Source organism: Mustela nivalis, assembly GCF_964662115.1.
Source record: "Mustela nivalis genome assembly, chromosome: 5".
NCBI classification, from domain to species: domain Eukaryota; kingdom Metazoa; phylum Chordata; class Mammalia; order Carnivora; family Mustelidae; genus Mustela; species Mustela nivalis.
Window position 1 is genome coordinate 142,748,473 of NC_139024.1, and position 16,610 is coordinate 142,765,082.

At 45.0% G+C, this 16,610-nt stretch overlaps 1 protein-coding gene across 2 annotated transcripts in view; it reads right to left on the bottom strand.

Annotated features, from left to right (window-relative positions):
• Positions 1-16,610, bottom strand: part of NEDD9 (neural precursor cell expressed, developmentally down-regulated 9) — a 187,848-nt gene that overhangs the window by 106,307 nt on the left and 64,931 nt on the right. For both annotated transcript variants that reach the window (XM_082730179.1, XM_082730181.1), the window contains one exon: positions 8,629-8,814. In XM_082730179.1, the coding sequence (XP_082586305.1) occupies positions 8,629-8,640 (12 nt within the window). In that variant the 5' untranslated portion in view covers positions 8,641-8,814. The remainder of the gene's footprint in view (positions 1-8,628; positions 8,815-16,610) is intronic.

Genomic DNA, 16,610 nt, shown 5'->3' on the forward strand with positions numbered 1-16,610 from the left:
GGGCTCGATCTCATAACCTTGAGATCATGACCTGAGCCAAAATCAAGACGCAGATATTTAACCAACTGAGCCACCCATGTGCCCCAAATTCCATTCCTACTACTACTACTACTATTATTATTTGATTTTATGTAATAAAAATATTTAGGTTAAATTAGCACCTTAATTCCCAGCCAAGTGGTAGATTATTATTTTTATTTCTTTTCTGTCCCTAAAACTGAGAAAACTAACATGCAGCCTTTAATGACTCAATGTCAGATCTTCAGGTGAAAGTTTTAAAATTTAGGTAAAAAATCCAGATATATTACCTTTGTGATGGTAAAGTCAGAATTAAAAAAAAAAAATAAAGGTATGTAACTGCATGTTCTACAGACAAGAGTCTAGATGGTCAGATGTGTGGCAAAGATTCATCCAGATTCCTACACAGGAGTTTTTTCTGGTAGGGTTCTCAATCTGTCAAGGAAACCATCCTTGCCCACACACATTTCCTTATCCTTTATTAGATATTTTCTGGAAGTCTACTTCTTCTCACATTTGAACTCAACTATGAGGAGGACAGTCTTTCAGATATGCTTTCCATAAGCCAGTGTGTTGGTTGCAAACCAGGCTGATACCATCCCTAATTTCTCTCCTTATCAACTGTCTCCACCCTATAAGCTATCTTGACAGAATCAAGCACAATATGCAAGCCTTAATAGGTGACTTTTGGCCTCCAAATGAAGCATTACAGGGTATTCTGTTTCTATTTTTCTTGACTTTCCACAAAGTAATTTTATATCCTTAGAAGCCGAGAAGCATTTCCCGTAATTAGGGTTTGCTACTGGCACTTGCCCCTTGAAACATTCATCTGTCCAGCTCTTAGACTGAGAGGACTGTACTGGAATTGTGGGGTTTGGAGCAGGGTGGTCATAGTCCTTCTCACCCTGGAGTCCTGGATAGAAAGTTCTAGAAACAATGCTTCAACTGTGTCTTGAGATCTTACGAGCCTTTTGTACATTAATTGGAATTACTAGGAATGGGCAAGAGGCCTTTTGGCCAGCAGTAAACTGAGCTGTCACTGATTAGCTCTGTGTAACTGGTGTGTTCTCTGGGTCTCAGTCACTTCAACTAAAAAACACTAGAAGGGATTAAAAGCAAGGGGCATCTAAGGACTCTCTGAGACAAACACTGTTAGCATCTTTGTACTTGTCGACATTTCTTAGCCTTCTTCGGGTCAGTGGAATGCTGGTTGACCAATTCTCCACTTTCCTGGCTTGTTTGCTAAAATGTCCCATATCTTCTCTATTTTTATCTACACTGCTTGGAAGTGAAGGACCTGAGATAGTGGGGCCATATGGTGGAAGAAGCCCAGATGCCTGAGGAAAGCTTCCTGAGAGAGCCATTGACTGTTTTAGGAGTGAGAACGCACCTGTATTGTGCTACAGTGCCAAGATGACAGGGTTTGCTCGTCGCCGCAGCTCGCCATGGTGCTACCCTGACTAATGTGTACTTCCAGCCCTAAAGTTCTGTGTTTCTAAGGAATGGCAGAGTACGGGGCCGAGGCAGAAAGAGATTTGAAGACAAAAAAGAAGCACTTGTTGTAAACCTACTATTTAATTGGAGGTCGTACTCAAATCTGCTTCTCTATGTGGGCCAAGGGAAAGAGCAGGGGACTCTGGGTAAGACTTAAAGGTTAGGGGGTGCACGGCTCCTTTGGTGTGACGATAACTCTGTGTGTGTTACAAGGCCCTGGTTAAACCCAGAGGAATATTTTTTAAAAGAGAATAAAGGCACCATGTGAGGAAATGCAGACAGAGACCCCCTTCATCTCTAAGAACTCGGAGTAGGCCTAAGGACAGGAAAAAGCTCACCGACTCCTGTACTTGTGGCGTTAGTATGGAGACGGTGAATACAGAGTCACCTTGGACTTCTCGGTGACTGGAATACTTTGGTGGTGCTGCTTCTAGATTTTGTTTCTGTTTTTGTTTTTTATTGTAAGGAAACTGACAGGGTCTGTGTGGCTGCTGATCCTTTGGGGGGCAAAACAGACTGTTTCTCTCATGTTCTCAGTTTAATCCTTTTTCAGAATGGATTCCCACAGATAGTGTTTTCATCTTGACTTATTTTTAACTGAGTGAAAGTACCATTTTCAAGAAACCCCCAAAGCTTCATATTTTAGAATAAATGAGGCCTCTTTCTGTGGGAAAAGAAAGCCACAGAAGATGCTGGGAAACCACATGGCCCCATGTTACATCAGGGGAAGTCTGGTAGGGATGTGAAAGCCCGTCTCTGCTCAGGGGTCACTTTCTGAGTTCCAGCTCCTGTTTACTTTCTGGACCTTGATCAGGTGCCTTTTTGATAGTAACATTTCTGCAGCACAGCTGGACTTTGTGATCCATAATCAGACACAGAAAGCCTTTGGCAATCCCATCCAGGGGAACTTCAATTTTCCTTGATTTCAATGAGAAAGTTAAATCTCGGTCCAGACGGTGCTTCTTTGCAGGACTAACAGCTCTTACACCTGTAGGACATTTCTCCCCTGGATATACTTCCCATTTTTCAGACAAGCTCGGGGGATCTGCACCCCCCCCCATAATTCCCATGTGCCCTAAATTGCCTTGTAGTCATGATTTATACCTCAATAAAACTACATCTTGAAAAGGAGAATGGGTTTGATTCTATAGCTGACATAATTTATGCATGTTTTAGTCTTGGAATGCACAGTATTTAAGCAAGGGGAGAAGTCTTTGCGATGAGATGTGTATACCTACCTCCACGGAAATTATGACAATGAGGACAGCGGAAATGTCCTCAGGCATCTAAGCCCTGGACTCCCATCCCTACTGAGATAGTACCCACAGCTTCAAGTAAGGGGCCTCTGGATTCTCTGGCTATCAGAAACCCCCATGGGGCTTGCTAAAATTATGGCCATTCCTGGTTTTACGTTAGATCTCCTGATTTAGATTCACTGTGAATGGGGTCTAGGGTTCTGCTTTGAGAGTCTTTGTTGGTGATTCGGATCAACACCAGCATTTGAGAAGCATTTTCCTTCAGGTTGGGAAATCAATCCTCTATTTCTGGTTTGCAATTAGTTACCACCAATTAACCATTTGCTGAAAGAAAGGGAAGGAAATTCATGCTTTTTTGGATGCCTTCTTTGTGTCAGGCATTGTGCCTGACAGCCCGACAGTCTTAAGTACATATTATTTAAAATTTTCCAACAGTCTGACAAAATTGGCACGACTATCCTTATTTTGCAAAAGAGAAGACGGAGGTTTAGAGAGGGTAAAAAATATTAGTAAATACTGGGGCAGAGAGTTGAACCCAGATCTCTTTGGCTCCAACCAGCCTCCCTTTCCTGTAAAGCCACATTCCCCGACCGTTCTGCTGGGCGTTTTCTATGCACCCAGAGTTGGACCAAATGTTTTGGGGTTCATAGTAGGACACCCTGTAATCTACTGAGTGATAGTATGAGAAATTTATTTTTTTCTTTTTTTAAAGATTTTATTTATTGATTTGACAGAGAGATCACAAGTAGGCAGAGAGGCAAGAGGCGGGGAAGGGAGAAGCAGGCTCCTCACTGAGCAGAGAGCCCAACACGGGGCTTGATCCCAGGACCCTGAGATCATGACCTGAGCCAAAGGCAGAGGCTTTAACTCACTGAGCCACCCAGGCGCCCCCGTATGAGAAATTTCTTAAGAAGATGATGGATGTTTGAGGAAGAGATGAATCTTTTCATTCACTTGGGAAAGCTTCTGCTCCCTTATACTATGGACAGGAAGTGCACGGACCAGAGACTTCTCTTGAAACTGAGTAATCATCTGTCAGCCTCCAAAGATTGGGTGAAGGGCGGCTCTCAGTTGAGTCCTTCTGAGACGGTCCTCAGCTGAAGAGACCCTCTTCACTCCTGTCATACCACCCCCCCTCCCCACCCCATCATCCCATGACTGGTCCAGGCGAGGATAGAAAGGTCTAGCGCCCTTACTTCCATTCCAGACAACTCTCCCCATGCATGGAGTGCCAGGTGGTCAGCCTGGGCTTTAACTCTGACTGCAGTCCAGCCCCCCTCCTGCCTTCCTTGCTGTTAGATGTCCTGACAGCATCTCCCATAACCCCCGTACGCCAGTCTCCGTTTCTCCAGAGTCTGCTTCTCTTGCCCTGTGATGCTGTTCCATCAAATTTCCCTTATGGATGAATTCCGGTTCTGTATGGGTGATATAATGGGCTTCACTGTGTCCCCCTCCACATCTGCATATTCAAGTCCTAACCCACAGTATCTCAGAATGTGACTCTATTTGGTCTTTGAGGAGTTGGATCGACTATAGCATCTTTAAAAGAGCATTCATGGGGGCACCTGGGTGGCTCAGTGGGTTAAAGCCTCTGCCTTTGGCTCAGGTCATGATCCCAGGTTCCTGGGATTGAGCCCTGCATCGGGCTTTCTGCTCAGCGGGAAGCCTGCTTCTCTTCCTCTCTCTCTGCCTGCCTCTCTGCCTACTTGTGATCTCTGTCTGTTAAATAAATTAAAAAAAAAAATCTTAAAAAAAAAAATAAAAGAGCATTCAGGGTAAAATGAGGTCATGTGGGTGGGCCCTAATCCAGGACGACTGGTGTCCTTATAAGAAGAAGAGATTAGGACACAGACACGCATAGAGGGAAGACCACATGAGGACACAGTAAGAAGGCAACCATCTGCAAGTCTCAGGGAAAACGGTACCTGCCAACACACCTTGATCTTGAACTTCCAGCCTCTAGAACTGTGAGAACGCAAATGCCCGTTAAGCCATCAGCCTGCAGGATGTGTGACGGCCACCAGAGCAGACTAACCGAAGCAGCTTCAGAGATACCCTTCGTTTCAGTCCCTATTCTTTCATCCTTACTCTCAAGGAACAACCTAGAAATCTGAACAAGATAAATCATCTTTGAAGTATACGGTGGAGAGGTAATAATTCTCCGTGTGTAAAGTTTTCATAGTCCCTAAAATAGGTCATATTCGCTTTAGTGCTGAGAAAAGAACATGTGAATTCCTCCACTGCCTTGCATCTCCCCTTTTAGGACATCAAAAACCTATAGCAGGTGTAAAAACACACTTCGATGACTACTTTGGACCTACAGTGAACCTGTATTTCATGGGAAAAGAAGGGCCCAGTTTGCAAGCCCTGTCAGTCAACACATTTTGGCCATTCGTGAAGCAGGAGTCCAGCTGCATGTTTTTTCTTTAGATAAACCATCACAGACCATGTCCAGCTGTCAGCTTCCTGCCTTAGTATAAAGGGAAAGAGTGAGGAATACCAAAGAAAAAGTTTTGCAATTTAAAAGCTTCCCCCCCCCGCCCCCGCCAGGAGTCTTGTTTTTCCGAGCCAGCCCCATCACCAGGGGTGCATTGGGAAATTACCGACCAGCTCTCTAAAACGGAACAACCCTGAATTATCACCTGTCAGTTTCCGCGGTGTGAACAACCCACCGTGGCCGCTGTTGAGTTACTCGTGTGAACTCACTGGGAAGGATGAGCACAGTCGGCTCTAAGGAGCCAGAACCAGCTACCTCCAACACACCACTGGTTCCTACAGAATTGCAAAGGAAGGCTGCCTGCCCCCCAGCCTCTCTGCAGCTCATGATGGCTCCCTGAGTGTGCCCATGGGCCCGCCTTCCCTCCACATTAGTGTTTGTACAGGTAGCTCAGGGCTTGCTTTCACTTGCTGAGTCGTTTGGTAAAGGGCTTGCTTTCAAGAGTATTGATATGCTTAGCACAGCTTTACCCAAAGGATGTTTCTGGCCATGACCTCACAGCATCTTCATGGTGGCTCCCCAGCCCAGACAATCACAGCACAGGCGGCTCAGGAGAGCAACCTAGCCTGACCCAGATTCCTAAAGGCTCAATCTCTCCCCTTGGACTTTTCTTACGCTCTGCTTCTCCCATCTTCTGCCTTGAGGGATTTCTTTGAGCTGCGTGGACTTTACTTCTCATGTGCTCTAGAACTCTGAGTTTCACTGGAAGCCTCTGTTGAGCATTTAGAATGTGCCAAACACATTTGTAAGTAATTTGCATACTTCATCATCACAATGACCCCTGCAGAGTGGTTCTATTCTCACCCCATTTTATAGATGAAGAAACTGAGGCACTGAGAGGTTAAATAACTTGCTCAAGGTTCTACTACTTGTGAGTGGCAGGGCCGGGATTCAAATCAGGCAGCACGGCTTCAGGTCTGGATCTTTAAGCAGCACATGGCCCCCCAGAAGGCAGTAGGGATGATCTCTAGAAACCACTAATGACAAGGAATCAATGCTCCTTTTTGTTGTTAGGTGATACTGATAATTGCCAAAATTTTCCATTCTACTTAGTCTAGTGTGAAGTTACACACAAGTGTGTATGCGTGTGCCTGTAATATTGACATAGAGTTCAATAATGGAAAAAAAAAAAAAGAAGAAGAAAGGAAAAACCCAAACAGAAGTGATAGAATTAATGATCCCAAGGACCCTTGGACTCTGGACATAGACGATTCTAAAGCAAATGAAAGATTTCAGGTGGCAGAATTGTCTGGTTTTCAGATCCAGAATACCAAAAGTTGAGAATCAGCGTGTAGTGAAAATGCCACAGTGCTAATGCTCATTGCAGGGACTCAAATGAAATGAAATATTGGTTTGCATTCGAGAAGGCTAAGTTTTTTGTTTTGGGGTTTTTTTTTGGTTTGTTTTTGCTTTTTGTTTTGCTTTGTTTTTGTCTCAATTTAGTGAAACTGGCTGAGTAGTTCTGAATAAATGAGGAGAGACTATTTTTGGTTCAGTCTTCATTAAGAAATTAACACTCATGCTACGGTGACTTGAGGAATCACAATAAATGTAATTTGCTTCAGTTTGAATTTGTACAGGATCCTCCCTTATATGTGAAACATACATTCCAGGACCCCCAGGGGATGCTGGGAAATGCAGGGAATACTGCACTCGGTACACGCTACACTCTTTCCCATACGTATCTGCCTGTGATAAAGCTTAATTTAAAAATTAACCACAAGAAGAGATAAACAACAGGAACGACTATAACAATATACTGTAATAAAAGTTATGTGAATGTGGTCTGTCTCGCTCCCCAATCCCATAGCGTCCCGTGCTCACCTTCTTCTTGTGATGGCGTGAGATGATCAGATGCCTACGTGAGATGCAGTGGGCTGAATGACGTAGGCATTGGGACATAGGATTAGGTGGCTTTGACCTTCTTGAAGACACCCAGAAGGAGGGTCATCTGTCCAGAATGGAGCTGACTGCGAGTGGCAGAAACTGTGTAGAGTGAAATCCTGGCTAACGGAGGATTAGTGTCATTTGGGGTGGTTGAAGCTTCTAACGTGTCCAATTCTGTGACGGATTTTTTTCATGGGATCTTGGGACTTGGAGGACTTTAAGGAGGTCATTATTTTAAAACACTGTAGTGATATGGCAATCTGGTGTTTAAAGACTTCCATGCAAATCATTTTATTTCTCATTGAAGTGTTTTAAAAAACATTTGTCATTTTACTTAACTATAACCTTTCTCCCACAAATGAAATAGGGCCCTTTTTGGATTGACACGGGTACCCCGTTGCTTTCTTATTTGTACCGATGGTTAGTTCCTCATGTGATATAAACAACAGATTGTGGATCTCAGCACATAGGGGAATTACCCTTTCTTTTTCTCCTTTAAAAAAAAAGACATCTAATTATTTGAGAGAGAGAGAGAGAGAGAAAGCAAGCATGAGGGAGAGGTAGAAGAAGAGAATCTTAAAGAGACTCTGCTCTAAGCACGGAGCCCAGACACAGGTCTCGATCTCGCAACCCTGAGATCACGATATGAGCTGAAACCAAAAGTATTATTATAATTATTAATTCCCTGGGCCACCAGGCGCCCCTTACCATTCTTAAGAGCACAAGTTACTTCATACGCATTTTCTCATTTCATCTTCAGGACAATCTTCCTATCTCCATTTTATAAATTCAGGAACAAAGATTAAAAAGAGCCAAATAACTGGCTCGTGGTTACTCAACTGTTAAGCCTCAGTGACATAAATCCAGCTCTACCCGACACCCCCAATGCCACCACACCACCCATGAGGTTTGCTTCCATTACAGGTCAATTACAGATGCATTACACATCCCTTCTTTGACTTAGCTTCCACAAAACCTTTAGAAAGCCTTGGTTAGAGAGGACAATGGACCATTTTAACCCTAACCTCTACCTCAGGCCAAGCTGATTTTCTTGCGGAACAGCTGAATGGGAAGGGAACAGTTTAATACTGATTGGCAGATGGAGAAAGGAGGCACTGGAGAACTGGCTAACGTAATCTAGGGCATCAGCTTCTGAATAGTTCTGTGAGTGTAACTTCCAGACTTGCTCGAGCACTAGTCGTCTTAAGGGGAATATCCTTCCTTTATCCCAGAAGATTGCTTCCCCTGAGCTTGAACGGATTTCCTATGAACATCAGCATATCCAGCGCAAAAGATTCCCCTACCAGAGCAAAATTCGGCGGTGGCCCGAAATCAGCCTCTTAAATCCAAAATATTAGTTAAAATCCTGAGTGCGAGTGGAATGCCATTTGGTTTATTGTTTCAAAGGCATTAGTCCAGATTGAGCTGGACAAAAGGGAAGTGGATGAAATGTACGTTTTTCCCATCACGACTCACCGTTCCCCACATTTTCCTAGGTGCTCTGCTCTGTGACGCCAAGGAACGCTGGAGCTCCGGATCTCGAAAAAGACGACCCCCGTCTTCGTCGGCTGACCAGCTTCTTTCTTTTCATAACTCGGCTTAAAGAATACACGATCTTCTCAGGCCAGGGTGTGACATGCTGGAATTCACAGCTTCTTGAATCTGAAAAGACGTTTAAAATGTGAAAGTGGGTAAACGCTGACAGAGGCTGAGACGCTTTTTATCACTTAAGGACTGCATCGTAGCACCTGGAAAAGCCGAATCCATAGTCTCATGAATGGAACCCATCATTCATTCATTAATCCATCCATCCATCCATCCATTCATTCATTCAATCACACCACCAAGGGAAGCATTTATGGTGCTCTCACTACACGTTTACCTGGAATTGCAAAGATGCAGAAAATACGATCCTGTTCTCAAAGACCCCACAGTCTAATAGGACAAACCAAAAAAATACAGCTCCGTGAAATGTTACAGGTCCTCTGATAGAGCATGAAGTGGATCTGGTGAGGGCGCAGAAGGAAGGCGGTGCCTTGAGTGATGAATAGATATTTGCCAGGTGTTTCTTACTGGGACAGTATGGTGGAAGTGAGCGATCCTTTGTTATCCGGAGTCTACAATTTCAGTCCTGCCATTGACGCTCATTGACTTGACTTGTTTTTCTACGCTTCCACCCACTGCTTCTTTACCCGCTTTATGTTATTGCTTTATCCTTCTGAAGCCACCAAATGTTCCTGATTCTACTCATCAATGGCTCGAGAAGGGCACTGCAACTGTATGCTTTTCTTGTTTCCCTAAAATGAGAAAAACTGGTGCTTTGGCAATGTGGCTTTTAAACAGCTTAGATGCAAAGCCCAGAATTTTATTTTTTGGGGAAAAAAACCAGACTGGGCTCTTGGTCGGTTAGTAGAGGCCAGCTTTTCACTTCCCTTTCATGATCTCACAACTATAAAGTTCAGTTGTGGGGGGGTGTGTGTGTGTGTGCGTGCGCACACGTGTGTGTATCCTTATGGACCATTGTTGAAATACATATTCTTAGAAAAATCCTGATATTTAAACCACATGGGCTGCACAGACATCTCTCTGAGAACCAGGAATCTGAATCTTTGTCAAAGGAAAGTGTTTTTCCTATCAAGAATGAAAAATCAAAACCAAATGGGTGTTTTAAAATGTGGAGCAGAAAAAGGATTGGGTCTGGCACATAGTAGACGCTCAGCAAAGTGTGTAAAGAATTTGCCCAGCTGCCCTTATGGGGAAGAGAAGTCTTCTTAGAACTGCTTTCCAAACAGAGGGTAGTTGGGAGTTGGTCTCTTTTTACTTCTGCTAGGATGGGAAGAGCTTCCTGTAATTTCGGTTTGATAAACACAGTATTTAAAATCTTGGTTAAGATGGAGAGAAGGGAATTTTCCTCTGAAGCACTTGCAGTGGCTAGGCTAGAGGACATGGGCCCATGACTCATTTGCTCTGCCTGAACCCGTCCATGGTCGCCCAAATATCTGGGCCGCAGATGGTGGAGAAAACTACCAGTGAGAGTTACTGTTTCCAGAATTCAGTCCATTTCCCCCTGAGGTATTCATTGCCTTGAGGCGTTTTAACTGCCCAAGGTTGTCTGGGCTTAAAAGCATGTCTTCTGAGCTGATTTGTCTATGGGGATCCCCAAAACAACAGCACTAGGAATGATAGATAGATAGATTTCATTAATTCTTTTTTTTAAAGATTTTATTTATTTATTCATGAGAGACAGAGGCAGAGGAAGAAGCAGTTTCCCCATAGAGCAGGGAGCCCAGTGATGAATTTGATCCCAGGACTCTGGGATCATGACCTGAGCCAAAGACAGACCCTTAACCTAAATGAACCCCCGCAGTGTTCCACATTAACTCTTCATTGTGATAGATAACACACATAGAAAAAACAAATGTGGAGCTGATCAGTTGTCATAAATTGCCTTCCAGATGTAGGCACAACATACTACCAGGACCCCTGAAGTTCTTCAACTGTCCTTCCAAAAACAACCCCTTTCTTTAAAAGCAGCCCTGCCGTGAGTCCCATTCAGGGAGCCCCATGCTGGGCCTTGTGCTTTTGGGCTTCTAACATTTCCTCCACTGATACCTCTTTCCAAAGGGAGAGGAATCCTTGAGGCCAAGAGGCCACGTCTACCTAGAACCTATGTCTCCTTTTCTTTTTTTTTCTGAAGATTGTATTTATTTATTTGACAAAGAGAGAGACAGCGAGAGAGGGAACACAAGCAGGGGGAGTGGGAGAGGGAGAAGCAGGCTTCCTGCTGAATAGGCAGCCTGATGGGGGGCCCTGGGATCATGGCCTGAGCTGAAGGCAGATGCATAAGCACTGAGCCACCCAGGCACCTCCATGTCTCCCTTTCTAAACCATGCACTAAGTACCATGACCTTGGAATTCCCTGTCCAGATGATTCTGAGTCCACTCCCAGACCTTTCCCGGCCTCTTCCTCAGGTCTACCCGCCCCAGGGGTGGTCCAGGGGCAGCTATTTGTACGAGGCTGTGGATAAACATACATGGACGCAACGGCCTGTGAGATATGGGATAGGGCTGAGAGCGGGAAGAGACGGTGGGAGTCTGGGGGCGCCCTCCTCTTGTGCCACATATTCCAGTGAGAAGCTCTAAGCCGTCCAAGAACTCTAGGGTCCAAAGTGGCTTTCTAGGCTGCCATGAAGATGCGTTTGGTGAGGCAAGAGGATAAAACATCTTTTGTTTAATACAGCATTACTTTAATTTCCTGTAAAATATTTAGGCTGGGGTGCCTGGGTGGCTCAGTTGTTAAGCATCTGCCTTTGGCTCAGGTCATGATCCCAGGGTCCTGGGATCGAGCCCTGCATTGGGCTCCCTACTTGGTAGGAAGCCTGCTTCTCCCTGTTCCACTCCTCCTGCTCGCTGTGTCTTTCTCTGTCAAATAAATCAATAAAATCTTTAAAAATAAAATAAAATATTTAGGCCTATGATTATGATATACAGTTCTCCATTTAAGCCCCGGATATGTTAGGGGTGAACCTGCTTAAAGGCACCTACCCCACTATGGTAATCCCCTCCCTGCCTTGCTTTATACCCTACCCCTTACAGCTGCATTCCTCTATGCTAGAGTCCCTTTTCCCTGTTTTTGAACTCTGAGTCACACAGTATGTATTCTTTTATGTTACTTTCCTCCAGCCAGGATCACGCTCATGAAACCCATCTACACTGTTGCCGACAGCTATAGAGTGCAATTTTCATTGCCATATAGTAATACATCGTGTTGCTATCTGTCTATTTCAATGCTGAGGGACAAGTGAATTGTCTCCAGGATGAGGCTCTCGTGAATGGTCCTGCTGGGGAGAACTTTGTCCATTTCTGTTCTCCATATACCCAAGAATGGAATTTGCTGGATGATAGATACGCATTTCTTCAACTTTCCTGGAATATACCAAATTGTTTTCCAAAGCAGCTGTACTAATTTATATTCTCACCAGCAGGGCATGAGACATCCCACAGCTCCTGGCAATGGCTGGTATTTCTTTTTAGTTTTAACCATTCTGTGCTAGGAATATTCTAGTATACTACTATTTTTTCCTTCTTTTTCTCTTCGTGATTTGTGTCTGAAGATACTGAAGTGATTCTAGGAACTTAGAGTTTCAAATTGACTGCCGTTAACATCAGTAGAAGTATATACTAATAGTAACATTATTATTTATGATAACATCTATAGTTCCCATTTGAAATATGGCAGCTAGGAGAAGATCTACAGCCTTGGAAGACTCACAATAGCAAAATCCAAAGCAATGGGGTTGGCCTATACAGCATTTTAAAATAATGCTGATCAGCAGACTTTGATGGGCTGGGGGTGGGGGGGGCTGTGACCCAATACACTAGCTATGCAGTTGGCATTGACCTTTTCCTTTCATAGAAGTATGCATGTCCCCAGAGCACGCACTGACAGTCGTGGCAGCGCCGAGCACAGACGGCTGACTTGTCTGGCTGGGCCAGTCGGGGCCACCCTAGAGGAAGATTAGCTGGGGAAGGCCATCAGCTTGCAGCTCATTAGCCTGCCATCTCTGACGGCACCTGTTTCTCTAGGAGGTGGCAATAGCCATGTGCTCTGGTCAACAGAAAGCAAGGGACAAGCGCAAGCCTCTTCTGCAGAAACAAGCACAGCCTCCTCACTGCCCACCTTCTTCTTCGCCTCCTCGGGTCCCTGAGCTTTCTCCCTTCACCTTCTTCTTGCTAATATCCTCAATCTCTATGCATCTTGGTCCTTTTAATGCACCCTCCCGGGCAAAGCCCAGCTCCGAATGCGCTTCATGGTTTACTTTCTCTACATCAATCTCCCAGCTGTGGAGCATTGCTGGAAAACCCACACACCCTGCAGACGGTCCCACTCTATACTTACGGCCACCAATGCCATCTGGGCTCTTGTTACGGTCAGGCAGCCCCTCTCTGCTTCCCTGGTTCGCTCAGCCTCCCGTTTTCCTGTCTAATGATAGATCCTCTCCTGGAAGGATGTGATGGTGTCTACTCTAGACACGACTGGCTGTTGTTCGTTATGCGCAGGCTGTTTCAGACTATCTCCACTGTCCTCGAGTCCCTGGTTTTAGTACCAGCCCCTCTACTGAGCCCTACTTCCCAACTCCACCATCAGCTCCAATGGGCAGTTGCTCCTCCTGCTTCTCGAAGAAAGCTAGAGCTGCCTCATGTGGACCCCCTCGACTTCCCTCCTCATCTGCGGATTCATTTAGCATCTAGACTCCTCCCTTTCTCCTTCCTGCCTCCAATAAAGGAAGCGTCTTCTCTTGTGCCCAAGTATATCCCTCGACCTGGCCTCAATGCCTTACTCAGGGACAACTCTCGATATTTCTCTCCTCTCTTTCTCTCCTCACTTCCTCCCTGGAGTTGTCAAATAGGCTCACCTCTTTCCCTTAAGAACCAACCTTCCTTAGCTTGGCCAGGAACCTCATCCAAGCAGGGCAAGAAGCAGCGTTAGGGGTTGGGTTGGGTTCCCGCCCCCTCCAAGTTCCTATATTGAAGTCCTAGCTTCCTTTATTTCAGAAAGTGACCTTATTTGGAAATAGGGTCCCTGAAGGGGTAATCAATTAAAATGAAGTCTTACTCTCTCTGGATCTCCCTTTCTTCGTTTGGGACACAGGAGTCATTGGATGGTCATTTTTGGGGTGGGCCATTCCAAAAATCTGTGGGAGCAGAGATGGCAGATGGGAGAGGGAAGTTAGAAGCCCGGGGGGGGGGCAGGGGGTAGGGGGTAGGGGGCAGGGGATCTGAGCGCCACACCTCTCCTTTGACCACAATAGTTCCAGTTTTAAAAGCTTTACAGTTTGGAACTCTTGGTAATATTTGGCTGAAAAAAAGGGTTTCACTGTTTAAAAAATAAAATACAAAATTTAAGTCTCCTGGCTCAGGTGATATCTCAGATCCTTTCTAACCTCAATAGACTATGATTATAAGATTTTGCCAGTGAAAGTATATGGGTTTGATGAACATATTGCAGATTTTTCTCAAAAAAAAAACCCCTCAACTTAATAAATTTTTCTTTCCCGAGAAGGAGAATTTGATAAAAGACAGACTAAAGCAATTTAATTTTTGAGCCTTTTAAAGATGCTCATATAAAACATTCCCATATTAGAAAAGTAATTTTTTCCTGGGGCATGATACGTTGGAATTTGGGGTTTAGAAATATGCTTGTTGTCCACCTGGGGCTCTGAGACCTTGTGCATGATTTGTACATGAATGGGACCTTCTGAAGATGGGTTCTTGTGGAGAATCACTGTGGCTGCTCTGTCTTTGTTTCCACGGGACCTAGATCAGTGCCTGGTACACAGTAGGGCTCAGTGAGCTCTTCCTGGATGAGACTCCCTGAAGGTCTGTGAGAATTCTCGGTGATAGGAAAGAAATAGAACTTCTTTCTAAGGGAAGGGATGAGTAGGGTAGAATCCACAAACACAGATTAAGAGGGGCCAGTGTTCTTGAGCAAGGCATGGGTAAAATGGTACCGTTTCTGCCTGCGGAACAGTTGTCTGTGGATGGGATAAGCACAGTGGGGGATGATAGCTCTATGACCTCCTCAGAAGAATCTGTCTAGGTTCCTGGTTTCCTGGCAAATCCTTTCATTTCCTACCCAGAGACTTAGTGGAGCCTCCATTTTCCTTATTTCTCCCTGGATATTTCTCTAGTTGGTATCTGATCCTCATTTTTAAGGACCCCGAATGGGAAAACATCTGGGTCGCTAGTAGGATAAACTAGGTTTTCCAACCTCTTCTGTCTCTCAGTCAGCCATGTGCAACTGGCCATGTTCATGGCTGGAAGTGCCCTGGAAATCAGGGGGCTTGGGTCCTAGTCTCCGGTGTGTGACTTTGGGCAGCTTAGCCATTTCTCAGTCCCAGTTTTATCCTGTGGAAGATGAAGGGTCAGACAAAATGTGTCCTCAATTCCATATCTCATACAGGTTATCACCTGTATATATAATTGATGGGACAGTGTTCCATTATTGGCCAAAAATGGTGTCTTTCTTTCTCTGTCTCTGTCTCTCAGTCTGTCTCTGACCCTGTCATCCTACGTGCGATGTTTCCACTTTGCTGTACCTTTGAGATAAGGCCTTGGAGGGGATGCTGAGATCACAGTGTTATTTAAAATGCCTAGAAGCTAAGCGTTTAACTGTTGTGAACATCAGAGCTGTTACAATTTCACCACCTGGGGTGTGTCCTGAGGGAATGAAGCCTGACCTGGATCGGATTTATGGTCAAAGATGTCAGAAAGACCCTCATCTGGGTCTCCTCAGAGGAGGAGACCAGGGGAAGGAGGAGCAGAATGGAGGCTAAAGTCAGCTGGGTGCCCCGATGTGTCCTCCTATGTGCGGTTCTAGGCCTGGGACCACTGCACTCAGCGGCGCGCACTGACCGCCAGCTGTCTGGCCCACGGCCCCTGGAACAGAGGACTCGTGAAACTGCACACTTACTAAGTTGTCTTCCTTGAGGGGCGCCTTGGTGGCTCAGTGGATTAAGCCTCTGCCTTCTTTCTGCTCAGGCTGGGATGGAGCCTGGCATCGGGGTCTCTGCTCAGTGGGGAGCCTGCTTCCTCCCCCCACTCTGCCGGCTGCTCTGCCAACTTGTGATCTCTCTCTCTCTGTGCGTCAAATAAATCAGTAAAAATCTGTAAAAAACAAAAAACAAAAAAACAAAACAAAACCCAAAACCCAAATTGTCTCCTTGGGAATTATATTTCCCTGGGCTGTGGAGGCTTACTAAGATGTTGCTTTCCAGTCAATGGAGGCCTTCTGTCTCACTGGGATTCTCACAGTTTATTTTGGTAGGTAACTAAGACAGAAAGACAGAGTTAATTAAACTCTTCATAAAACAGTCCATCAGCCACCTGCTTGCAGAGCAAAAAGTCAAATTCTTCGCTGTGCTTTGGCAGAAGGACTGTGTCCTTCAGTCTCCCCTTGGGCCCCATTCAGGATTCTAACCAGGTTACCTGGTTAGAAAAAAAAAAAAACTTCTTTTACGTTATGGCATATATATTTTCCATTTGTGTAAAAGCAGTAAATACACACCAGTGATCTCGTCAGGCCATGCCAAAGAAGAATTAGTAGGGGATTTAATACCCTAATGCATCAGGCACACTTGAATTTGGCTAAACATTCAAATTGGGTGGTTTGGCTCAGTAGAAGCAGTTGATATGTTGTCAGGGTATAACTTTTCAAGCGACCTCGGTTCTTTCAGAATGATCTCTGGAAGGGACTGGCTTTTAAGTGAGTTGGAAATCCTCAGGTATGTTTTAGAGATCTACAGATCAAGCCTTCCCTTTGTTGGAAATGGGTAAGACTCACTAAAGAGAGTGAGAGGGGCAGGGCTGTCCCTTCATCCAAGGGCATGTGCAAACGTGCACCCTAGGGTCATAGCAACGGAGTCACCCCTGTTTTAGGATCGTCTGCAAGCATCAAG